Genomic DNA, 27,455 nt, shown 5'->3' with positions numbered 1-27,455 from the left:
TGAACAGTCTGTTTAAAGGATAGGAAATCCATACAATGGAATAACTAGTAACCTTTAAAATGTATATTTAAGAAGATTTTTTAGTAATGTAAGATGCTACAAAATGACATCAAGGATTTATTTATCTAACTGTATTTTTTTAAATGGACACAAAAAAAAGCTGGAAATGATAATAATCATCATCTCTGGAAGTGGTACAAATTTAGTTTTTTCTTCGCTGTTTTCTGTATTTAAAAAAGAGAAATATCAAGATTTTTAAATAGGGAAAATACGGATCAGTAACATGGAAAATAAAGTAAAATATAAAATGAGGGCAAATGAAACATTCATTTCTTTTCTTCTAAAAATGTCTGCCATGTAAAGAAAGACTTGTCCCTCCAAAAATGCAAAGTGCATCCCCATTGAGAAACACTTTGTTTTATTCTAAAACATTTATTTTAGAATTTTAATTTACCCTAACTGGTACTATTATTTCTGAAACTGCTATCATGGCTCCTAAACTATGCAACAAGGTATTTTAGAAAACCACAGCACAGTAAACTCACAGGAGTTCCATGAGATTTTTTTTCTTTTTTTTTTTTCTTTGTGTGCATAGTGCTGGGGATAAAACCCAGGGCCTCATGTGCTCAGCAATCACTCTACCACTGGGCCACATCCATAGTCCCACAAGTTATTTTATACTTAAGTAAATACAACATCACTGAACATCTGTCAGACATGAAAGGAACAAATTCAATGTAGTTCAATTTCAACATCAGCTCTCTGTGATGCTGTTTCAGAAACTGTTATGATAAAAAAGCAATTATCATGAGAAAAATCAATTTGTCATATAATCTATTCCAAGGTTAGAGAAACTGTGTAGTGCCCAACAGGGGCAAACATTCCATTAGTAGCTGTGTTTATTTTAAAATAAAATGCTTACTAAATTACTAGAACTTAAATACTTAGTGTTTAATGATACTAACTACTTAATAAATGCACTTGTTAGGTATTTCTTTTGACTGATGAAATAAATGAAAAAATTACTGAGTTACACAGTGATTACAAACCAAGATAGCTTGGTACTCTGTTTTACTACAATTCTATTACAAATACAGCCATAAAAAAAAAATACATATAGGTACCTGTTGAGAATCCTGCTTCTGATCAGGAGACTTTGGTATTGTTTGTGAAACTCCTATAGCAAATGGTTTCCTAGCTGTAATGGATAAAATAAAAATAATCTTATGCATCACATGCATCCGTATTGCTCTAAAAATATTTAAATTTATTTCTAAGACTTAAAGAAATAAAGAACATAAGAAATTCAAGATGAAGCAAAGTTTTGATAATTGTTTAATCCAGATTTGGAGTATTTAAGGATTCAGTGTACTATTCAGTGACGGTTGGAATATTTTCATGATAAAAATTCAAAAATATTTAGAATGATAGCCTCTTTTGTTACTTTCTAAGTTAACAGTAGGAATGTCTCTTTGTACTTTTATGTTTTTTTCAAACTAATTAAAAAATAAATACTAAGCTAAAAGCTAATCACCTATATTAAAAATGTGCAAAATGAAAGTTCAAAGCCAGCCTCAGCAAAAAGCGAGGTGCTAAGAAACTCAGTGAGACCCTGTCTCTAATAAAAATACAAAATAGGGCTGGAAATGTGGCTCAGTGGTTGAGTATCCCTGAGTTCAATCCACAGTACCAAAAAAAAAAAATCCTATCTTGTCACAAAGTAATCTAAAACTATGTTAAAAGATTTTTTATTTTCAAATCATTTCAGTTAACTGTTTCATAGTATGTCTACTACTTAAATAACTTTACTTTTTGGTCAAAAATAAATATTAGGCCTTTTGAATTAAAAAGTAGTGGCTTCCTTGAAGTTATACAGCCTAATCTCCCACTTAGCTTTTGTTTTCTATACAATAGTGGTATAAAACTAGTCTAACTTCAGTTTACTTTCTACAATGGGATGTGTGCCACTTGTTAGACAAGGAGATTCCAATCCCTGGAAAATGAATTCATTACTAAATGTAGTTGGAAAAATATTAAAGACTTAAAATAATTACTAGATTTTTTAAAATTGGTGGTTTACAGATATACATAAAGGTGGAATTCACTGGGTATGTATGTAGTAGAATTTTGTTAATTTCCTTCTGCTGTTTCTTTTGATGTGTGAGAAAATGAGGTTACTCTTACCTGGCATTGTATCATATGCTTGTCAGTAATTGTTGCTTTTTTTTTTTTTTTTAATAATCCAAAATAAAATGCTGAGTTTTTTTTAAGAAAAAAAATAAATAAATAAAAATGTGCAAAATGAAATATTGACCAATTATAAAGAGCATTAAAGTCAAGATAACCATCATATGGTTGCACTGTATTACCATAGAGAAGGAACAGAGCACCTAATGGTATTTCTAAGTCTATCTTAAATTCCCTACTATGGCACAGAAAAAATAATTTATTCATTTAATTTTTTTTTTTTTGTACCAAAATTGAACCCAGAGGTGCTTTACCACTGAATCCCCAAGACTTTTTATTTTTATTTTGAGACAGGGTCTCACTAAATTGTTTAAGGTTTCCCTAAATTGCTGAGGCTCCTCCGTAATCACTGGGATTATAGGACTGCGCCATCAAGGATGCGCAATGATTAGTTTCTAAGAGCAGCGTGCCAACACTGGGGAAACAGCAATGAACAAGACAAAATGCCTTGAAGCTGGTCCAGTGTGTACCTGTATTGTCAGCTACTTGGGAGACTAGAGTAGGAGAATTCAACCTGAGCAATTTAGCAAAACTGTCTCTAAATAATTTTTTTTTAAAGGGTTGGAAGCCATGCATAGTGGCACACACCTGTAATCCCAGCAGCTCAGGAGACTGAGGCAGGAGGAGCAAGAATTCAAAGCCAGCCTCAGCAAAAAGCGAGGTGCTAAGCAACTCCGTGAGACCCTGTGTCTAAATAAAATATAAAATGAGCTGGGGGGATGTGGCTCAGTGGTCAAATGGCCCTGAGTCTAATCCCCCATACCAAAATAAAAAGGGCTGGGGATGTAAGCTCAATGGTGGAACACCCCCACGGTTCAATCACCAATACCAGGAAAAAAAAAAAAGTCACAGGAGTGCAGTGTACCCAAATCCTACCTCAGGAGGCCGAAGCAAGAGGATCACAAGTTCCAGGCCAGCTTAGACAATTTAGTAAGATACTGTCTCAAAACTGAAAAAAGGCTGGGGATACAGCTCAGTGGTAGAGTGCCCTTGGGTTAAATTAACAGTACAAAAAAGAAAAAAAAATTTCACACCTACCAAATTAGTGGTAAAATTGATTCTTCCCTAATTTTGTATTAAGCTTCATGATTATTGTTAAGCTCCAATGAATTTGATTCTCTCAAATTTTATGAAGAAAACCAACTTATTCATTTTTTAGATAATTTGTACAAAGACACTTGTTAAAAAAAAAGTCAATCCTCATGGATTCTGCCAACTCCCTAAAGTTTACTTGTAACCCTAAAATCAATACTCATAGTGCTTTCATAGTCATTCAGACAAGCACTAAGCAGCAAAAACTGAGCTGCTTAACACGTAGCCTTGTCTTAGCTCTTACTGTAAACAAGTATCTTTATGGTGGTCTATTTAGTGCCATATTCTTGCATTTGTGTGCTTTTTTATTGGTGACTTCATATTTAAAATGTCCCCTAAGAAGAGTGCTGTCTTTGTAAGAAGGCTATGATGACTGTTGTGAAGAAAATAAATGTATTAGATTAAGTTTTATTCAGACATGAATTAGCACTATTTGTGAGTCCAGTATCAATGAATCAACAATATATACTAGATAATTTCTGTCTTTAAACAGAAACACACATAAGTTATATGTTGATGAGTTCACAAAAAATGTTTTGACCAGAGGCTTGCATTTCCCATAGGAGTACATCACTAGTTTGGGATTTGTAATGACTTCACAGAACATAATTATTGCAAACAATGAGAATCAACTAATCCTCTTCCAACGTGATCAGAGAAAAGAGTAGTTTTTTCAAAACTAAATTTTATAATTTCTAAATCTTAATATTAAAATTTTACATTCTTATATAGCATTATGTATTACCCATATTTATTTTCATTAAAGATTTTTCCTTATTATTAGCTTTTTAGAAAATAAACTATGCTGATGTGGTAGTGTACACCTGTAATCTCAGTGACTCAGAGACTAAGGCAAAAGGATCACAAGTTTAAGGCCAGCCTCAACAACAGAGAGGCCTGAAGCAATCTAGTAATATCCTGTCTCAAAATTAAAAAAAAAAAAAAAAAAAAAAAGCACCCCTGGGATAAATCCCCACTACCAAAAATACATAAATAAACTGTAACATTATCAAATTTAACTACATTTCAAAGAATCACTTTAGTGGATACAATAATTTATTTATACTTTTCTCAGGAATTACTTGGGATATTCAAAGAAGAGTTCAATTTTAACTTTGAGAATATCATAAACTGCATTGTTCATTTACATTCATATGCATAATTATTTATCATTACATTCTTAAAAAGGACAAGGCTGTTGACAACATATCATAAGAAAAGGCAAAAGATCAATGACATACTGAAAAAAATATTTGCAACAAATATCATAACTGGTTAATACATCTAATATATAAATAACTTTCAGCCAGGCATGGTGGTACACATCTGTAACCCCAGCTAATCAGGAAGCTAAGGATTTAAATAAAATTCTTAGAAAGGGCTAGGAATGTAACTCAGTAGTAGAGAGTATGCTGAAATGTGCAAATCCCTGGATTCAATCCCCAGTACCACCAAAAGCAAAAGATAAAAAACATAATGCGAAGAGAACAAAATAATGCTTAAATATAAGAAAACATGCTCAATTGCATCTATATTTAAAAGTGATTCAGACAAGATCTGTGAACTTTACAAATTTGTAAAGGCTCTTAGTAGAAGTGATATTGGTATGCTGATATGGACAATCTGGTGTATACTGTAAACTGTGTAAGTAAATATAGATGTCTTAAGAGCTAGGGTTCTTTCATACTACGGGAATAAAGAAACATAAATTATACAATGGAGGGAAGAGAAGAATACTGTGGTGTAGAACCAGGAATAAAGGTATAAATATATAAAGGTTTATGTATTTAAGCACAACATTTTCAGATTAAGAATGTTTAACCTGCTAGATGCAGTGGCACATATAACTCAGGACAGGCAAATGTCAAGCTTGAGGTCAGGCTGTACAACTTAGAGACTCTGTTTCAAAATAATAGTTTTTAAAAAGCTGGGGATAAAACTCCGTGGTAGAGTCACTTGCTTAGCATGTACAAGGCCCTGGATTCAATTCCTAGTACCCCCCTCCCCAAAACATAGAAAGCCTAACCTGTATATACATTCATTTACATGTGCCAATATACACACAAACCATACAGAGTATTTCTCCAAGTGTAGCCTAAGAGACTGCAGCTAATTCTGAGAAATGGATTGAGGTATGGTGACAAAAAGGACACTTAATTTTTCTTATATTATCCTCTATTAGAATTGGTTTTACCAAGTACATGTACTGTCTACTTAAAAGACTATGTAGTTCTTTAAAGTAGCAGAAAGCAAATATCTTCTCATCCTTCTAGCTACAAAGAGAAAGATCCAAAACAAATACATCGTTCTAACCTTCAGGACTGCAATCTGGATCATATGTCTGCTGAATTCTTTGTTGTTGAAAGCCAGTATTTTTGTTTTTCAGTGTTTCCAAGCTTTCTAAAGCTGTACTGTGTTCAGACAGTGACTTTAAAAGAGAAATGTTATTTATTACACCAGAAAGTTCTGAAGAATTTCTAGAATTATTCCAGGATTGTTTGCTTTTTCTGGCAATTGCAACTTCAACATGGTCTTGGGGTAACTTTCTAATTCTTCCCAAGTCTTCAGATTCAGGAATATATACTTCATAGTCTTTTAAAATAGAATGCTTTTTTCCCAGAGGATAAAACAAATAATTAGAATCTTGGATATCTGATCTATCAAGTGTAACACGTTCACAGTGATCCTGATTGGTATTTAATAGTTGGATACTTTCATCACTGCTAGAAACTGGGAGTAAAATCTGCTCATCATTTTTGTCTAAGTCACTTCCCAAAATAAAAGTCTGAGGTTGAACATCTTCTGAGAATAGGGCACCATTTTTAGGACTCTGATTAGTGACTATGTCTAAAACTTGAGGAAAATGTAAATTCATGTTTATACCTTTTGACTTATCTGAAAGTGAAGCAAAATCATAGTTAATTCCAATTTTTTTGATAGATTTATTAGCATCTTCTTTATTATATACATATACATCATCATTCCATTCTAAAGATGAGTCAAAATTGCTTAATGTGTTATTATATTCTTCCTCTATTTCTTTTCCAGTGTTTCTATCTTTATAAGGCCCCATGTCAAAACCCACACAAGTTTTATCACAAAACTGTGATACAGTCTCTTTAATAGGAAATATCTCTGTAGGTTTGCTATCAATAGATGTTAAGAGTGGCAAACATACACTGCCAATTTCTTGACAGCTTGTATCCTCACTTTTCTTTTGAACACATAAATTGCCATCGTGAGACAAAATTTCCTTTACCCATCTCTCTGAATCCTGGGAAATTTTGTTTTCCTGTGATTCCTCTTCTGTATCACTGGTCTCAAAATTGCTCAGATTAAAATTTATCTCTAAAAATGGTTCTGTTACATTACTTATAGATTCATGAACATTATTTAGACTTTCACTATCACTACTACTTTTAGAAAGCACATCTGCAATGCCATCAGAGATCTTAGAATTGTTACTTATAGAAGATTCAATCTGTAGATATTCTGATTCCAGCAGAGATGGCATTGGTTGATTATGCTCCTGTTGTGTTTTACCTGTATTTACGACCTGAGCACTTTCTCCAACGCAAACTGATCCTTCCAAGCACATCTTGTCACTTTGATTAACAGGTATTTTATTATTTCCTTGAATGTAAGATTCTGATAATAACCCATCATTGTCTGCACTGCTACAACTACCCAGTAAGCTGCTGCTTTCACAGAAAGAAAGTATTTCTACTTTTTCTTCCTGATTCCAGGATTGATGGGTATCATCTACTAGCTGGACTTCATTTCCCTTTTCATCACACGTTTCAAAGTCCTGCATCCTTTTTTGTACCAAAAGGTCTTTCAAATTCAAACTCATATCACCCTCACAAGATTTAGGTTCCCTTTTTACATCGCTCTCACCTATAGCAGAGGAATGTACGGGTGAACTCTGTGAGGATAAATACATGGCCCACCGGCTTTTATTTCTCATGGTATTTTCTGATTGATGCTGGTCATATAAATTTTCTGTGCTCTTCTTCTCAGCACATGCTTCCGGTTGAATTAAGCACTTTGGGTTCACAGGAATGTTTAAACTTCCTTGTGGCTGTACCTGAGGTAAATGTCTTGTCATCTCAGAATTTAGGTCCTTATGCATATTAGTTGACTTAGATTTCAAAAGAGCTAATATCTGGGCTTTACTTCTAATATTTTGTGAAACTCTCAGATAGTGAGATGCCAAATTGTCTCTTCTTAGGGGCTCATTGTTCAGTGAAGAGTCTGAATGCTGACTTCCAGTACTGATAGGAGAACAAAAATAATTTTTTTCCCCTAGCATTTCTGGGTTAATCATGAAGGATGAAGTAGAGACAACTGAAGACAAAGGCATGCTATTTCTCTCTCTGTTCTCATAAGTAACAATATTTTCAAGATCTCTTGGTATAGTACTTATATCTTTCTTGCCAACAGTAGAAAACAAAGAAGGTATGCTGTTGAATGGAGAAGAGAAAGTATGGCCAGGTTCCTTAGACTCAAGTGATGCAGCTGATTCACCATTTTCTGTAACAATCATTTTCGATGGGACCTGACGTGGTGCTTTAAAACCCTACAAATATTAAAACAATTGTTAGTGTTACCATTATCTATAAATAAAGTGTGAAATAAACTGGCTGAAAAATAATAAGGAATGTGTGTGCTTTGTCTAAGGTAAAATAATAAAATTTAAAGCTTGCTAAATTAAAATATAAACAATCATTTGTTAGCAAGATTTTTCTCTGTAGGATTTATTTTTTTTCTACATAAGTAGATTATGAAGTACCATAGGGTACAATAACTTTAAAATTCATTACTTTTGGAAAAAAAAATTTTTTTTTTTAATGTGGTGCTGGGAATTGAACCCATGGCCTTGTGCATGTGAGGCAGGCACTCTACGAAATAAGCTATATCCCCAGCCCAGAAATATTTTATAAGTATATATTGATGTATTATTTTCCACAGAGAAACTTACAGGAAACTTTCTTTTTAAACCAGCAGGCTGACATCCAAGAGACCGGCCAGAGGATATGAACTTCCTTGAATCTGACTGTGGTGCTTCTTTAATGATATTCTGTTTAATAGTTTTGCTTCCAGAAACTTTAACCTCCTCAACTGTGATTAAGTATCGTTCGCTTTCTAAGTCATCTCCAGGTTTCACCTAAATATTAAAAAATAAATGTTAATGGGATGGGGGTGTAGCTTAGTGGTAGAGAGCTTGCTTAGCATGTGAAAAGCTCTGCACTTGATCCCAAACACCACAAAAAGAAATAAATATATGTTAAAATCTCATACATCTAATTATTTGATTCTATATGTGTTCAATAAACTCACTAGCACTTAGCAACACAAACACATATTCAATAAATAGAAGTTAGGTGAATTAATCAGTAAATAAATTCTTCAATTATTTATTATTGTGCACTAGTTAACTACCAACCACAAAAAAAGATAATACAACAAAACAATGCCACTTATTTGTTCATTCAACAATACATACTGGGTTCCTACATAATGTCCTCTGTTACATGCTAGGAATACAAAGACAAGCAAAAAACAAAAAAGCTTCCTCTCAAGTAATTAACTTAGAATTCATACAACTAAATACACATAATATTTTAATTAAAGCTATAATTATTAATTATATATTTTTATAAATAAATATAAATTAGCCTGGCATGGTGGCTCACACCTGTAATACCAGCTACTTAAACACCCAATACTGCAAAAAAAAAATTTTTTTTTAATTAAATTAAAAATTAAATGAGAAGCTGGGTACAATGGTGCACGCCTATAATCTTAGCAGCTCAGGAGGCTGAGGAAGGAGTATTATGAGTTCAAAGCCAGCCCCAGCAACTTAGCAAGGCCCTAAGAAACTCAGTGAGACCATGTCTCTAATAAAATATAAAACAGAGCTGGGGATTTGGTTTAGTGGTCGAGTGCACCTGAGTTCATTCCCCGGTACCAAAACTAAAAATAAATAAATAAATACAATTATAAACTATTAGTTGCTTAAATAATCACATTCCAAAAAAGTATTTTTAATCCCTTTAATGAACAAATGTAGCTCTTGCCACCACTTCTAACTGAAGCATAACATTATGAACCTAGTTTGAAAATATACAAAATCTATCAGATTAATTTTTTACTAATTAAATAATGTAAGATGATATAACAACCATCAATTAAGCATCTACTAAAATAATCTTCTCAGCCCACATGGTGGCACATGCCTATAATCTCAGTGACTCAGGAGGCTGAGGCAGGAGAATATCAAGTTTGAGTCCAACCTCAGCAATTTAGTGAGGCCCTTAGCAATTTAGCAAGACCTTGTCTCAAAAACAAACAAAAAACATTTTTAAAACGTGGGGATGTAACTCGATGGTAAAGTGTCCCTGGTGTCTATGCCCAGTACCACACACACAAAAAAGGAATCTACTCCTCTACCTGGCCTGGTGGTGCCGCCTATAATCCCAGCAATTTGGGAGGATGAGGACAGAAGGATTACAAACTCAAGTCCCATCTGGACAAGTTAGAGCGATCCTGCCTTAAAATTTAAATAATAATAATAATAAAGGTGGATAGGGATGTAACTCTATGGTAAAGTGCCTCTGTGTTCAATCCCCAGTATCGCCAAAAAAAATAAGTACAACCACTATTAAGGTCATATAAAATATCAAAATGAATTAAATATAATGACCAAATATCAACATAATGACAATAAAAATATGCATTTTAACATCTTTAGAATCACTGTACTGAACTACTAAGTACTTTATTTCTAATCTTCAAACCAATCCCATAAAGTCTGTCTATGACCTAAATTTCACAGTTGAGAAGTTAGAGTCAGGCTAAATTAGCTAGAAGGTGTCTGAAAGCAGGAAACGAACCCAGAACAACCAAGTCTGATATTCTTACTCTTTTTTTTTTTTTTTAACATTTATTCTTTAGTTGTAGGTGGACACAATACCTTTATTTAGTTTTTACATGGTGCTGAGGATCAAACCCAGTGCCTCACACATGCTAGGCGAGAGCTTTTTCCTCTGAGCCACAACTAATTAGAACAAATTAAAATATACATAAATACATAGACAAAAAGTTTTCCCATTTATAAGAACAAATTTCAAAAATACATCAAATAGAGCCTTTATGATAAAATTTACCTTTAGTTCCCTCCCTTTCCTTTTTCTAATAGGAAAAAAAACAAAATTAATACTTGAAAAAATACTTAAATGGAAATAATCTCAGAATATTTGTTACGGTTTGGATATTAGGTGTCCACCAAAAGCTCTTGTGTGAGACAATCCAAGAACACTCAGAGGTGAAATAATTGGGTTATGAGAGACTTAACCCAGTTGATGAATTAATTAACTGTAGGCTGGTAGGGTGTGGCTGGAGGAGGTAGACACTGGGGACATGCCTTTGGGGTATGTATTTGGTGAGTTTAGCCTAGTCTCTCTCTGCCTGCTGATCATCATGTGAGCAGCTTCCCTCTGCCACATTCTTTTGCCACGATGTTCTGCCTTACCTCGAGCCCTAAGGAATGGAGCCAGCTATATTATGAACTGAGACCTCTGAAACCATGAGCCCCCAAATAAACTTTCCCTCCTTAAAATTGTTCTTGTCAGTTATTTTAGTCACAGCAGTGAAAACACAGTGAAATATTTCCCACTGTAAATCTAAGCCTATCAAAAATTCATGTAACTGGATGTGGTGGAGGGTAGGGTGCCTTATAATTCCCGCTACTTAAGAGGCTAAGGCAGTAAGACCAATTAAGCCCAAGAGGAGTTCAGGGCCGGCCTGGACAACATAGTGAGGCCCTATTCTTACAAAAAAAAAGGAAAAAAATTCATTTCTTGAATTTGAATTTCAGCCTTCCACCATAACTCTACATATGAATGTGGGTAAATTACTAAACAATTGTGTTGCACTCTTAGTTTATGTTCAACGAATACCACCTATCATTATTAGTATTGGTACCAAGACTCTACTATTAATAATGTTAATAAAGGAAATATTTAAAGAGATTTTTAAATTACTTAAAAATAATATGAACACATTCAAATACCTCAAGACACTTAAGAAATAGATTTTCCAAACATACTCCTTTGTCATCATATAAAATTGCCTGTGTAAAAATAAAATAAGAATTAAAAAGGAATAGAATATAATTCTGCTTCTCTTAAATATCTTTAATAGTAAAGACCAGTATAACCCTACATCATGTACAACCAGAAGAATGAGAAGTCAAACTCTACTTACATATGATGTGTCAAAATGCATTCCACTGTCATGTATAACTAATTAGAACAAATTAAAATATACATAAATACATAGACAAAAATAGTTTTCCTATTTGTAAGAACAAATTTCAAAAATACATCAAATAGAGAATATTGTGAAAAATGCTATAAGTAAACCATGTAATGAAATGATTATATTATTTTATTTTACTAGATTTGAAATGAATATTTCAATGTTTATTATGCACCTACAGAGTCTGTACAAGAGAATGAAGGTATTCACATAAGAAATTCAAGATCTTGGGCCAGGTATGGTGGGGCACTCCTGTAATCCCTGTGTCATTGAAGGATGAGATAGGAGGATCACAGGTTCAAAGCACCTCAGCAAAGGTGAGGCACTAAGCAACTCAGTGAGACCCTGTCTCTAAATAAAATACAAAAGAGGGCTGGGGATGTGGCTCAGTGGTTGAGTGCCCCTGAGTTGAATCCCTGGTACCAAAAAATAAATAAATAAATAAAATCAAGAACTTGGGCTAGGGCTATGGTTCAATGATAGAATGCTTGCCTAGACCTGAGTTTGACTGCCCTGTACTACAGTGGAAAAAGGGAGGTTTGGAACTGAAAGAAAAAAAAATTCAAGAATTTAATTCTTACCAGGAGGATCTTGGAATTGAATTGGGAAGGAAAACAGAACTGGAACACATTAGAGGGCACAAACAGAAGACAAGATCAATTAAAAGATTACTGTATTCTATGAAGAACTGAGAAGATTAGGGCTTGAAATAAGATGCTGTCATGGGGGATAGAGTTGTTTATGAGGGACACTGAATTAAATTTGTTGAATGTGAGGGTTAAGGAAGACAAAAGAAGCTAAGATAATCATCATCTTCTAGCTCCTTTTCTGTCCCTAGTCATTTCTCTTAGTAATTTCTCTACTAGCCCCTGTAATATTGGTATTTCCATCACTTTGAAAAACAGTTTGGCAGTTCCTTAAAAGATTAAACATAAAGTTATCATATGACCCAGCAATTCCACTTGTAGGTATATAGCTCAAAAGACATAAAAACATGTGTTCATAAAAATTTCCACACAAATGTTCACAGCAGCATTATTGATAATAGTAGACAGTAGAAATAACCCAAATGTATATCAACTGATGAATGGATAAAGCATGATACAATATGTATATACAAAGGAATACTATTCACCAATAAAAAGTAATAAAGTATTGATACATGCTTCAACATAAATGAAACTTGGAAATATTAAGCGAAATAAAATAGTCATATACAAAAGATTATATAATTTCATTCTTGTGAAATGTCCAGAATAGGCAAATTCATAAAGACCATGAATAGATTCATATTTGCTTAGGGATGTAGGCTCACTACTTAGGTTGTAAGCAGTAACTGTTCCTGGATATGAGATTTCTTTTAGGGGTGAAAAAAATGTAATAAATTTAGATTGTGCTGATGGTTGACAAATTATAAATATACTAAAAATTACTGAATGGGTGAATTTTAAAATGTGTAAGTTATATGTCTAAAACTGCTGAAAATTTCATATTTTTAAGGACTCTGTTCTTCTTCCTTTATCCTTTTCATTCTACATTTTCTCCCTGAGCAATATCATCCATACAAATTACATATTATTACACATCCGCTTAAATCATTCTAATAGGAGCTGGGGTTGTAGCTCAGTGATAGAGTGGTTGCCACTCACTGTGCGAGGCACTGGGTTCAATTCTCAGCACCATATATAATAAATAAAAATAAATAAAGTTCCATCAACAACTAAAAAATTTTTTTCTGAATAATTCTAATGTCGCCATAGCTTCCTAAGAACAAGTCCCTATAATAGCAAATAAGGCTTACAGAATCCCTCTTTATCTCCATTCTCGCCCTTGTTCACTCTACTCCAACAGCTCTGATCTCCCTATTTGTCTTTTTTTTTTTTTAAAGAGAGCGAGAGAATTTTAATATTTATTTTTTTTTTAGTTTTCGGCGGACACAACATCTTTGTTTGTATGTGGTGCTGAGGATCGAACCCGGGCCGCACGCATGCCAGGCAAGCAAGCTACCGCTTGAGCCACATCCCCAGCCCCTCCCTATTTGTCTTATCCATGACGTACATATTAATCTAATTTACTGGTCTCTCTCCTCCATGTTATTTCTACAAAATCAGTGACTTATGTGTTTTGTTCCCTGCTGCATCCCCCAGAACAGGCATTGAGAAACCAAATAACTTGCCTAAGATTACAAATCTACTAAATGAAGGGCTAGGATTGAAACTAGGGTATATTTGTTTTTGATGTTAACTGCTCTTCTACTCTGCTTCCATGTGACATTTTTTTACTTTTCCCACTGGCTTCAATAAATACACATTTATTGATTGATGCCTCAATTAATAGAAAATAAATATCTGACAATTTCAATAGTTAGATAAAAGGCATTACTAGAAAGAAAACAGTACAAGCAATAGGTTGGATTTGAAATAGTGCTATTTACAGTAAGATGATTAACTTTCCTAGGACTTTTCCTAAATTTCTGGAACTAATTTGAATTTCTCTATTTTCTGGTAAACTAACCTGTATGAGGTTTATAATGGGTACTTAACAAATATATGCTATAGTTAAGTTCAATAATACTACTAATAGGACCATAACATTATGATTTAGAACCAGAAGAAGTTATGAAGAGCCAGACGCTGTGGTGTATGTCTGCAATCTCAATGACTCAAGAGGCTGAAGCAGGAGGATCACAAGTTCAAAACCAACCTCAGCAACTTAGTGAGGCCCTGTCTCAAAAATGAAAAGGCCTGGGGATATGGCTCAGTGGCAAAAAGTGCCTCTGGGTTCAATCCCCAGTAACAACAACAACAACAAAAAGTTATGAATGATATGCAGAATCCAAACAGATCTATCTTTTTTTTGTTTTCGGGATGGACCAAGGATTGAACCAAAGGGCCTTTTACTACTGAGCCACACCCCCAGCCCTTTTTATTTGTTTGTTTGTTTTGAGACAGTGTCTTACCAAGCTTTTAGGACATTGTTAAATTGCTGAGGCTGACTTGGAAATCCCAATTCTCCTGCTTCAGCCTCTCATGCCACTGGGATTACAGACATGTTCTACCACACCTGGCTCCGGTCAGATCTCTCTTTAAGATTTTGAAGATTGTTAAAAATCTTTAAGATTTTGAAGGCTTTGGCTCTAAACAAATAAGAAGGATATAAACAAGGGCTGAGGCTGTAGCTCAGTGGTAAAGTGCTTGCTTCATATGTGTGATGCACTGGGTTCAATCCTCAGCACCACATAAAAATAAAAAAAGATACTAAGTGTTCATCTACAACTAAATAAATATTTTTTTAAAAAAGTCTATTCCTTCAATCCAAGAAGGATATAAACAAAAAAATAAATAAATTTTTATATGTGTGTGTGTATGTGTGTACAAGGGATTTAAAAAAATATAGACGTGGACAGGACCATACATTCATTTATTCAAAGAGGAAAATTTTGATGATATGACGTAAACACAGAAATTACCAACTCTGAGACCAAATCCTTTTAAAAAGCACAGATTGAGATCCTGTTGTTACTGCAACTGAACACAAATTTCAGCATTTCCTTTGATGATGGTAGAGTTACCCTGATTATCAATATCTCAAGGTCTCAAGTTCCAGCCCAAAATGTTAGCAATCTCAGGCTTTTCTTATAATGAAAACCCTATTTACTGAGATAGTAACATTTTCTTTATTCAATAGGAAAGTACCTTTAAAATCTTGAATCCTTTAAACTGGATATAGTAATAATAAAGTAATTCAAACCAAGAATAGGATCATAAATAGTTTCAATAACAAGGCAATCTGATGTTGGAAATTATAATCTGATATTTAAATATCTTCTGTTACTTTTAATTTTAAAAAGTTTTTATTTTGAAATGGAAGTGTCATTTTAGGCAGTTTATAATTTAAATACATCTAACAGATTATCTTTATGATTTCAATTTAAAATGTGTAATTGAGAAGTTGATTTTGAATATTCAACTTTTTATTTAGTTTTGTTGTTTTGTTTTGTTCTTGTTTTTTGCTACTGGGCATTGAACCCAAAGGCACTAGTCATATTTATTTTTTATTTTGAGACAGGGTCTCAAAACAGCCCTGCTAAATTGCTGAGTATGGTTTTGAACTTGCAATCCTCCTGCCTCAGCCTCCCAAGCCACTGGGATTACAGGTATGTGCTACTGAGTCTAGCTTATGTAGTTATTTGTTTACTTACTTTGCAGTGATAGTGGTTGAACCCAGGGCCTTGAATATGGTAAAAAGTGTCTGCTCCAGTGCTACAACCCACCCCACTCAACTTTTTCATTGAAAGGAAGAGTAAGTAAATTTTACTAGGATGACAATATTAAACCAGAGTGGTGAAGCAACTCAGCAGACTGAGATAGGAGTATTACAAATTCAAGGCCAGGAACTTAGCAAAACCTTGTCTTAAAATAAATAAAAATTTAAAAAAGCTCTGTGAGGGAAGAATAGAAGTTCATTAGATAGACAAAGGCTAATGAAGGAATGGGAGAAAGAATGAAAATAGGAAAGACAATAGAATGATCGGACATAACTTTCTGATATTCATATACGAATACACGACCAGTGTTAACTCCACTCACGTATAACCACAAGAATAGGAAGCTGCCAGTCATGGTAGTGCATGCCTGTAATCCTGGTGGCCTAGAAGGCTGAGACCTTGTGAGTTCAAAGCAGCCTCAGCAACAGCGAGGCACTAAGCAATTCAGTGAGACCCTGTCTCTAAATAAAATACAAAATAGGGCTGGGGATGTGGCTCAGTGGTTGAGTACCCCTGAGTTCAATCCCTGGTGCCAAAAAAAAAGAATGGGAAGTTATACTCAATGTACATATAATATATCAAAGTACATTCTACTGTCATGTATTAAAAAGAATTAAAAAATAAAAATAAAAAGCTCTGGGGATATAGCTCAGTGACAGGGAAAAATAGCATATTAAAAAGACTTTAAGGGGGGCTGGAGATATAGCTCAGTTAGTAGAGTGCTTACCTTTCAGGCACAAAGCCCTGGGTTCAATCCCCATCACCACACACACACAAAAAAAAACTTTAAGAGAAAGTGTATTCATTTTAATCTATTAGAATTACAATAAGGGCTTAAGTACTTGGAAAGAATTTGTTAGCAACAACTAAAACATTAAAGAAAGAAAAATCAAGGCCCACACCAGTGGCTCAGGCCCACCCACAATCTCAGCAACTCAGGAGGCTGAGACAGGAGGACTGCAAGTTCAAAGCCAACCTCAGCAACTTAGCAAGTCCCTTAGTAACTTAGCAAGACAGTCTCAAAATAAAAAAGGGTTGGGGATGAGGCTCAGTGGGAAAGCATCCCTGGGTTCAATCCCTGGTACCAAAATAAATAAATAAAACATTAATTTTTAAAAAGAATTGTGAATAACCTCTACTGAAAAACTTCCCTAATTGAAAACCTCACAATGACTGATAGAATAAGGATGAAATATGGAGATGTTAGCTGGTAGACTGAGGAGGAGGAACTTCATTCAGGAGGTCACAGAGGTAGTCAATGTATTATATAATGAGTTATACTCCATGTATGTATAATATGTCAAAATACACACTACTGTCATGTATATCTAAAAATAAAAAATGTATTATATACTATCATCAATTCAACTGTAATAAAATCATTTTATTAAGTTAATAACATTAATAGACAGTATTACCCTAATACATGTATGATTATATGACTGGTGTGACTCTGCACCATGTAGAGACAGAGGAATGAGAAGCTGTGCTCCATTTGTGTACAATGTGTCAAAATGCATTCTGCTGTCATGTATAACTAATTAGAACAAATTTTAAAAATAATATTAATAGAGACAGTTAGAACATGGGCTCTGAGCGAGAAAGCCTAAATATGACTCCTCCACTCTCAAGCAGTGAGATCCTTGGGCAAGCTACTTCACCACTCTGTGCCTCGGTTTTATCCTCACTAAAATAAAAATTAAAAATAGTTTGAGGCTGGGGAGATAGCTCAGTTGGTAAAGTGCTTGCCTCGCATGCACAAGGCCCTGAGTTCAATCCCCAGCACCAAAAAAAAAAATAGTAATTCTTGCCAGGCACGGTGGTGCACGCCTATTATCCCAGCGGCTCAGGAGGCTGAGGTTGAGACAGGAGGATCACGAGTTCAAAGCCAACCTCAGCACCAACAGATGCAAAGCAACTCAGTGAGACTCTGTCTCTAAATCAAATACAAAATAGGGCTGGGGATGTGACTCAGTGATCGAGTGCCTCTAAGTTCACACCCTGGCACCAAAAAAAAAAAAAAAAAAAAGTAATTCTTAGGAGAATTATGCAGACTAAGTAAGTTAATATATTTAAAGCATTGTGCCTGACACAGTAAGTATTTAATGAATTTTTTTAGTCAAACAAATTAATACTTTTTCTGTGTGTGTGTGTGCGTGTGCTTGTGTGTGGTGCTGGGGATTGAATCCAGGGCCTTGTGCATGTGAGGCAAGCACTCTACCAACTGAACTATATCCCCAGGTCCTAAATAATACTTGTTAAACTTTTATAATGTACAAATTACAGGGCTGGGGATGTGGCTCAAGCGGTAGCGCGCTCGCCTGGCATGCGTGCGGCCCGGGTTCGATCCTCAGCACCACGTACAAATAAAGATGTTGTGTCCGCCGAAAACTAAAAAATAAATTTAAAAAAAAAAAAAAAGGTTTAAAAAAAAAAAAAAATTACATACTGCAATATGGAAATCATTTGAAAATTTCTGTTTTCACATTATTAGTATATGGATATACCTAACACTTCATCATCTACAGTTTTCTTAATATTCAATAAAAAACCAAGAGCTTAGCTCTTAGACTCTGTAGTCAACTGCTCTGCACTTACTTTGTTTCCTAAGTGAGTGATCTTCAGAATTCCATCTTGCCACACTTTTGATTTCTTCATCTTTTGATGAGTATATAGGACCTTATTTCCAAAGTACAAAAGAAAAGAAACATTCTTTTTATATATTCAATGTCACGTATTTTATATACATTTCCCACACATAAAAAATATTTAAGACACCTTTTTTCTTATTAGTGCAGTATCACAACAATATCAACATTAATGAAAGAAAGAGACTGGGAGTATAATTAAATGGTACAGTATGTGCTTAATATGTATGAGGCCCTGAGTTTTGTTTTTTTGAGTTAAAAAAAGAAAGAGGAGGGGCTGGGGTTGTGGTTCAGCTGTAAAAGTGCTCACCTAGCATGTGTGAGGCCGTGGGCTTGATCCTCAGCACCACATATATATAAAAAAATAAAGGTCTTGTGTCCAACTACAACTAAAAAATAAATATTATTTTAAAAAAAAAGAGGGGCTGGGTGGTATTCTCTGGGTGGTATAGCTCAGTGGTAGATTGCTTGCCTGACTGAGTGAAGCCCTGGATTCAATCCCCAGTACCATAATAATTAAAGAAAGAAAAAAAAAAAGTTAGCTAGAGGGTTAGATGATAAAAAGCAGAAAGAACAGGTAAAATATAAGGGAGAAACTGAAAAATTAATAGTACCAAAAATAATTCTGAGCTTTCAAGTAATCAGTTGGAAGGGGAAAATTACTGGGTACTCAAGATTCCTGTAGCCAAGCTAGGCACAGAGGTGCATGACTATAATCCCAGGTGACTTGGAAGGCTGAGATAGGATTGCTAAGTTTGAGAACAGCTTCAGCAACTTAATGAGACCCTGTCTCAAAATAAAAAATTTTTAAAAAGAGCCTGGAGATGTAGCTCTGTAGCTCAGTGGTAATATACCTGCATTCAATTCCCACTACTGGAAAACAAAAACAAAACAAAAAAAAAAACCCTCATGCACTTCTTCAAGTGAGGTTCAGAGACTTGTGGAGGTCTCCAGGACTTTTATAAGCATCTGTGCAGTCAAAACTATTTTCACAATGATTTTGTCTTTCCATTCTTATGCCTGTAGGTGCGGAATGGGTTTCTCAAGTTATATATGTGCAATGCTGCTAGATTAAACTGTTAAACAAATGCAGAAAAAGAGAATCCAGTTGTTTTCTACTAAATCAAATGTTAAAAAATTTGCAAAAAAATGTATAACAATACTAGTCTTCTCAATGTTTTTTCCTGCAATTGTTCTTGTTCTAGAAAAATTAAGTATTTTTAATTTAAAATGCTATTCATGCCGGGCAAGGTGGCACATGCCTGTAATCCTAGTGACTCTGGGAGCTGAGGCAGGAAGATTGCAGTTCAAAGCCAGCCTCAGCAAAAAGCTAGGCACTAAGCAACTGAGTGAGACCCTGTCTCTAAACAAAATAGGGCTGGGGATGTGGCTCATTGGTCAAGTGCCCTGAGTTCAATCCCTGGTACCAAAAAAAAAAAAAAAAAAAAAAAAAGGGGTGGGGCTGGGGATGTGGCTGGATGGTCAAGTACCCCTGAGTTTAATCCCTGGTACCCCCAAATAAATAAATAAATAAATTTTAAAAAATAAAATAAAACATTTTTTATGTTAACATGTAATGAGTTTATTATTATTACCTTTTAATGAATTCAGAGGTATTTTGTTTCTGTTTTAACTTCTGTCTTCCTTTCTCTCTTTTTCCCCCAATACAGGCACTGAACCCAGCTTTATTGCTGAGCAACATCCCCAGCTCTCCACATTCCATCCTTATTCTGTCTATAGCTGGGTTTATAGGCATGTGCCACCAGGCCTGGCTTGTTTTAACTTCTAATATTAAAAAAAAAAAAAAAAAAAAAATCAACATACAATAACTCTACATACAAAAGTTCTTTGGAGTCTGAATTATTTTTCTAGAGTATAAAAAGTTCCTAACACCATATAATGTGAGGAGCACTATCTAGACATAAGAGGCATATCAGGTCATCAAGAGAAACAAATTATTTCCCAGACCCCAAGCTTCCAAAGAATATGTTACAGAAGGCTTTGTATAATCAAAATAGTGCAGTATTTTAGACATAACTAGAAAACTATTTATTTGAATTCAGACATAACTAGGTGTCTTGTTTCTTGTTTTTTTTTTTTTGTTTGTTTGTTTGCTAAAACTGGCAACTCTAGCAAGACATTTGAGTAATGTCAGGAAGGAAGGAGGGAAAGAAGAAAGCAAGGGAGGGAGGAGGAAAAAAACAAAAAAAATGTAAAAATTAGTAAGACTTACAATAAATTCTTGGTTTTCCATTTTTTCTTCTGAAGTTATAAACTAGTTAGATCCAGAAAATAATCAGTACTTATGCATTTATACCACCTAAAATAAAAAATGAAATAGAATATTAAACCTTGGTAAAAAGAATAAGTAGCAAATATAAATCTTTCCAATAAACACTTGACCAGAGGCCAGAATTAAAGATTCCCAAGAATAACTACTAAGGGAAAGAGAGGTGCATCAAATTATCTGTTACTAGGGACACAGAGTGATATCATGTTGTAAAAAAAAGGACCTACCAAGTCGGACATGGTGGCGCACACCTGTAACCCCAGCAGCTCAGGAGGCTGAGGCAGGAGGATTGCGAGTTCAAAACCAGCCTCAGCAAAAGCGAGGCACTAAGCAACTCAGTGAGACCCTGTCTCTAAATAAAATGCAAAATAGGGCTGGGGATATGACTCAGTGGTAGAGTGCCCCTGTGTTCAATGCCCAGTACCAAAAAATAAAAATAAAAAAAGGATCTGCCAAATAGAGAAAATGAAGTAGAACATATAAACAGTGCTTTATATCTTAATTATAAGAGTTTACAAACAGTACTCCTGATATAATGTCTATCTAGAAATGGATTTTTCTTTCCACATAAATAGTTTCCTCATAGCCTGATACCTTTTGTGAAATTTTCTGAATTGCTACAGTCACCACAAGATGGCCCCCTTGTGTTTTAAATTTTTCCTTTTACAATTTGCCCTCAGTGTCCAGTTGCCACTGATTCCGGGGACCCCCTCCCGCGCCCCTGCCACAGATACCAAAATCTGTAAGTGCTTAAGTACCTTATATAAAATGGTATAGATTTTGCATATAACCTATGCACATCCGGCCATCCGCCCATATATTTTAAGTCATCTCTAGATTACTATAATACTTAAAACAATATAAATAACATGCAAATAGTTGTTAAACTGTATTGTTTATAAAAACAGTCCATACATATTCAATAGAAATGCAATTTTTTCTGAATATTTTCAGTGTGCATTTGGTTAAATTTACAGAGATAGAACCATGGATATGGAGGCCTGACTGCACATTAAGGTCAATATAACTGAGTATCCTTGGACCAAATATATATTATATAATACTTATGCAAGGAAAATCTTCAATATTGCTGCAGAAGATACTATAGCTACTCTGTTTTACTGGATGAAATCATGTTGGCAAATTTGGAAAACGAAATCACTGATGGAGCTGGATGTAGTGCATGCTTGTAATTCTAAATACTCCAAGAGCTAAGGCAAGAGAATTAAGATTTTTTAAATCATTGTTTTAATATTTTTAGTGGTAATGAAGTGCTGAGGATCGAACCGAGTGCTTCACGCATGCTAGGCAACCACTCTACCACTGAGCTACAATCCCAGCCCCAAGGCAGGAGAATTAAAAGTTCAAGGCTTGCACTGCCAATTTAGCAGGATCCTGCCTCAAAATAATATTTTTTAAAAATATTTTTTAGTTGTCAATGGACCTATTATTTTTATTTATTTATATGAGACACTGAGAATCGAACCCAGGGCCTCACGCATGCCAGGCAAATGCTCTACCACTGATATAAAATTTTATGAGCCAGGCATGGTGATGCACGACTGTAATCCCAACAGTTTGGGAAGCTGAGGCAGGACGATCTCAAGTTCAAAGCCAGCCTCAGCAACTTAGTAAGACCCTTTCTCAAAATTTAAAAAAATAAAATAAAAACGGCTGGGGATGTGGTTCAATGGTACAGTATCCCTGGGTTCAATCCCTGCCAATAATAATAATAATAATAGAATTTTATGAAAGAGCTGGGGATGTAGCTAAGTGGTAGAGTGCTTGCATAATGTGCAAGGCCCTGGGTTCAACCCCCAGTACTGCAAAAACAAATAACTAATGGTGAACTGAAGAAATAGAGATGTCGAAGGAAGTGTTTCCAAAAGGTATGCTCTCTGGACCAGTAACATTACGTAGGAATTAGAAATGAATATTCTCAAGTCTCACTTTTTTTTTTTTTAAGTACTAGAGTTTGAATCCAGGCATGTCCTATTACTGAGCTACATTCCCAGACTTTTTCTTAATATTATTGTATTTTTTATATCTTTATTTAATTAATTTATTTTTTTACGTGGTATTGAAGATCAAACCCATTGCCTCACATGTGCTAGGCAAGCGCTCTACCACTGAGCCACAACCCTAGTCCCTCCCAGCCCTTTTTATTTCTTGAGACAGGATCTCACTAAATTGCCCAGGCTGGCCTCAAACTTGTGACCCTCCTAGTTTCAGCCTAACAAGCAGCTGGGATTATAGACATGCCCCGCTGTATCTGCCTTCAGATCCCACTCTTGACCTATTAAGTCAGAAAGTCTAGGGTGAGGGCCCAACAGTCTATACTTTAGCAAGCCCTCTAAGTGGTGGTAATGCATGCTCAAGTTTGAGAATACGGTCCTAAAATAGAGGGATTCAATAAAACAAATTTGTGATTCTGGATTCAGTTCTTCCCTTCCATACATAAAATATGCCACCTACATATTATTTGTAAATTGGGTATATTTATTCAAAGCTTACTAAGTGCCATTCATTGTCTAGATTGCTATTAAATTAATGAAATGCTATCCCTGATCTCAAGAAATTTTCACTAAAGCTGAGTGATTAAAAAAAAATTAGAATAAAATGCAATAGGAATTAGGACAGAAAGAGTGTGCAACTTGGTCTAAAATATTAAATAGTTTCCTGAAGGAAGGGATGTCTAAGATATAAGCTGAAATAATCATTAACCAAGGAAAAATGGCAGTGAAGATCTTCCCAACAGGAAACAAGATGTATAAGGGCAAGCCTGATCAGAAAACTCCGGGTAGTCTAAAGAGAAAAGTGCTAGAGTAAGTGTTGAGAGAACAGGCTGGATTCAGAGAACTTTCTATGTTACGCCAACACGTCTGGACTTTTATTGAAGACAGCAGAAGATACAGCAGTTTTTTTAAAAATAAAATGACATAATCTAACTTGGATTTCACAAAGATCACTCTAGTTGCTGAGAAAGGATGTCATAAGAGGTAGGCCAATGGGATATGCATACTTGCCTCAGGAGACAGGTCACAGGAAAGGACCCACTAACCCTAACTTTCAGAAATATGTTTGTTAGGGAGAACTTGACTTGGGCAACACCATTTTGGGTTTTGTTGTTTGATTTTTCATTTGTTTTACTTAGTTATACATGACATCAAAATGCATTTCGATTCATTGTACACAAATGGTTCACAACTTATCATTTCTCTGGTTGTATATGATGTAGAATCGCACCATATGTGCAGTCATTCAAGTACCTAGGGCAATGATGTCCATCTCATTCCACCATCTTTCCTGCCTCCACCATCCCTCTTTCCTTCCTTTCCCTCCCCTTTGCGCAATCAAAGTTCTTCCATTCTCCCCAGGACAACGCCATTTTGAAACATATCCTCCCTCTTAGAAAAATGATCACCCCACAGCAACTCTGACCCAGCCTAACCTAACCCCCAAACAATACTCCATCATTACACAAAAAAGGGAATCGTTATCTGGGACTGAAATCTTAAGATAATACCTTGTTATACATGGACTAGGGTCTACCACAAAGAATGAAGGTGATGACCAAAAGGACCCTTCCCTGACAACCCCTAAGCAATGGCCTAGTCACAAAAATTTCCCCATTCCCTCACTACTCTATAACTTCTGTAGGCTATAAGATGGGTTTGATCCTCCCCCTGGAATCCCACCGGCAGGTCTGTCCAAAATAAATCTGAGTTAATGTTCAGCTGCCTCTCCTAGCACCTTCTTTATTTCCTTTGTTCAGTTCTTTCCTTACAGCAACTTCTTTTATACCCCTTTCCTTCAGCCCACAGGAATTACTAGATATCTAAGTATGCTAACAAAATTTAAGATTCAGAGAGGGCTGGGGTTATAGCTCAGCGGTACAGCGCTTGCCTCATGCATGTGAGGCACTAGGTTCAATCCTCAGCACCACATAAAAATAAGTAAAATAAAGATATTGTGTCTTAAAAAAAAAAAAAAATTCAGAGAAACATATCCCTGGTGGTTTTGGAGCAACTTGCTCCCACCACGATAAGCTGTATATTATATGTATACAGATGATAAAATACACAGTATGAATACAGTGCATGCAGCAGTTAGTATATAGCAGTTATTAATATTGAACTCTTTAATAATAGCTATTATTATTCAGTATAATTATATGCTAGACACTGTTAAAATGCTTTAAATGTGTACAGCCTTATGATATAGATACTATTTCTATATCCATTTAACAAAGGAACTGAAAGACATAATAATTGAGTAACTTGCCCAACATTATAAATGGCACATTTAGAATTCAAAACAAAATTGTGTACATCAAGTACAACCAGAGAAATGAAAAGTTGTGTTCCAATTGTGTACAATGAATCAAAATGCATTCTGTCATATATATCTAATTTAAATACTTTCATTAATAAAAAACACACACAAAAATGTGTAAACATTGGTGCTCAAACTCATAAATACTAACTTATATAACTATTTATTAACTACCTACATGTTTTAGGCAGGAATTAGACAAAACCTTACATAAATTTATCAGTCTCATCATCCCAAACATTAGATACGAGGGGTAGGACAATGACTAACTTAGCATTCATGAAATCTTCTGTGCACCAAAAAAAGTAAGCATTATCATCATGATTTACATATTAGGAATTTAATATTCACTCTTTTAGGATTACTTTTATGCTATTATACTAGAAATTCCCCAGTATTGCAAAATAAATTCCCTACTATTTTCCTAAGTTAAAGTTAATACTTCTGGGATTTTTTTCTCCCCAGTGCTGGACATTGAACCCAGGGATGCTCTACCACTGAACTATATCCCCAGCCCTTTTTAATTTTTACTTTGAGACAGGATCTTGCTAAGCTGCTTAGGGCCTCACTAAGTTACTGAGATAAGGCTAGAATGTGGTATCCTTCTCCTCAACCTCCCAAGTCACTGGGATTATAGGTATGCACCACCAAGCCCAGGTGGAATTTATTCTTAAATTTGAATAAATATTCTCCATGTTTGTATAAATATGTCAAAATATATACTGTCATGTATATATAAAATGAAAAAAAAATTAAAGAGAATAAAAAAGAAATTGTGACGATTCAAATTCTCTAACAAGGTAAATTAGATTATGGGATTAAACCTAAAAGAAAAGCTAACTGGATTTTAAAATATTTAGAAGGGTCCTTATACTTATATTCAATGAGGGTCAACAACCTTAACTTGCATTTTTTTTTTTTTTTGCTTTTTTTCTTTTTTTGCAATGTTAAAGATACAACCCAGAACCTTGAGCATGCTAGGAAAGTGCTCCATCACTGAGCTACAGTCCCAGGCCCTCCTTTCTTATCTTACCACCAAACTGGGGGAACAAAAAAAAAATGGTTTTAGCCAACAGCATTATATTCAAGTGAGGTACAAGGGTAAAATATTTTCTCAAAGTGTTAATCTGTCCAAATTGTTCAGACAATTCAACTGTTGACCATCCTCTAGTAGGTGAAAGATTAATCTGAAAAGTTTTTAAAGTTGCTGTGGAAACTACAGATGTTCTCTGACAATTAAATATGCTCATACATATAAATATACATATTTGTGCTGCTATATATACAAAATTACATATCCATGTTCTTAGTAAAATATGGACCATTCTTCCTATTATGACGAGATGTTTTGGGGTTTTTTTTGTTTATGAACAAGCAGGATTTTCCAAACCTAAATGTGGGCCTCTAAGTAATTCAGGCTGAAAAGTTTCAGAATCAGGAACTCAACGGAAAGACAAGATTTCTGTTAAGAAACTATCCCAGCTGGGGGCGCAAGCCTTGCAATCTCGGCAGCTCAGGAAACTAAGGCAGAAGGATCATCCCAAATTGGAGGCCTGTCAGGACAATTTAGTGAGACCCTACCTCATTAAAATAAAAAGGCTGGGGATGTAGCCCTGGGGTAGATCGGCCCTGGGTTCAATCCCCAACACACACAAAAAATAAGAAAATTAACATTCCAAATAACAACAACAAATGCATACATTTCATTAGCCAAGACTACTATAAAAAAAAATTCCTGTGTCGCCAAATTGACAATGAAAACTTGGTCACTTGATCTTTTGGCAGTCCTAAAATCAAAGAGAAAAACTCTCTCTGATCCTCATACTAAGGACCAGAATTGCAAAGCAGGGCCTAGCAAAGAGATGAAGATGAGGCACAGATTATTGGTAGTTGAAACAAGCTGTGTCGACTACCACTTCAATCTTGGTTTTCAAACAACAACTTCCCGATCTGCTTCTGCCTCGCCCCTCATCGTTCAAATTCCCCTGCCTGTCCACCCTTCATTCCCCGGGAACCCCAAGAAACACTTCATTTCACCTGTCCCATCGCACAAAATCCACTTTCGAATTTCTCCCGCGAACGAGTGTGACGTCACTAACCTGGGACGGCACCAGCTGAGGACCCAGTCCTTAGCCCGCCCACCACCGTCTCAGCCTGAACCGCCTTTTTCAATCGGCCAATCAAATTCTTCATTGGCTTCGCGCCTCCTCAGCTGGCCGTGCTTCCTGAAGCCCCACCTCCTTGGAAGCAGCCG

At 35.1% G+C, this 27,455-nt stretch overlaps 1 protein-coding gene across 9 annotated transcripts in view; it reads right to left on the bottom strand.

Annotated features, from left to right (window-relative positions):
• Window positions 1-27,307, bottom strand: part of Zgrf1 (zinc finger GRF-type containing 1) — an 86,243-nt gene extending 58,936 nt beyond the window's left edge. For 5 of the 9 annotated variants that reach the window (XM_046458983.2, XM_058583764.1, XM_058583762.1 and 2 more), the window contains exons 1-7: window positions 27,239-27,307; window positions 20,810-20,896; window positions 18,527-18,607; window positions 11,414-11,473; window positions 8,321-8,506; window positions 5,653-7,918; window positions 1,125-1,198 (exon numbers count right to left, since the gene is read on the bottom strand). In XM_046458983.2, the coding sequence (XP_046314939.1) occupies window positions 1,125-1,198; window positions 5,653-7,918; window positions 8,321-8,506; window positions 11,414-11,473; window positions 18,527-18,607; window positions 20,810-20,830 (2,688 nt within the window). In that variant the 5' untranslated portion in view covers window positions 20,831-20,896; window positions 27,239-27,307. Of the gene's footprint in view, window positions 1-1,124; window positions 1,199-5,652; window positions 7,919-8,320; window positions 8,507-11,413; window positions 11,474-18,526; window positions 18,608-20,171; window positions 20,362-20,809; window positions 20,897-27,238 lie in introns of all 9 variants that reach the window. The other 4 variants (XM_058583763.1, XM_046458988.2, XM_058583765.1 and 1 more) reach the window with 4 other exon arrangements.
• Window positions 27,308-27,455: the final 148 nt, after the last annotated feature.

The sequence above is a fragment of the Marmota monax genome, unplaced genomic scaffold, assembly GCF_021218885.2.
Source record: "Marmota monax isolate L192 unplaced genomic scaffold, Marmota_monax_Labrador192_F-V1.1 WCK01_AAM20220418_F8-fsc00002, whole genome shotgun sequence".
In the NCBI taxonomy this organism is placed as follows: domain Eukaryota; kingdom Metazoa; phylum Chordata; class Mammalia; order Rodentia; family Sciuridae; genus Marmota; species Marmota monax.
Note: the sequence above shows the minus strand (reverse complement) of the source record. Positions and strands in the feature narration are given on the sequence as shown.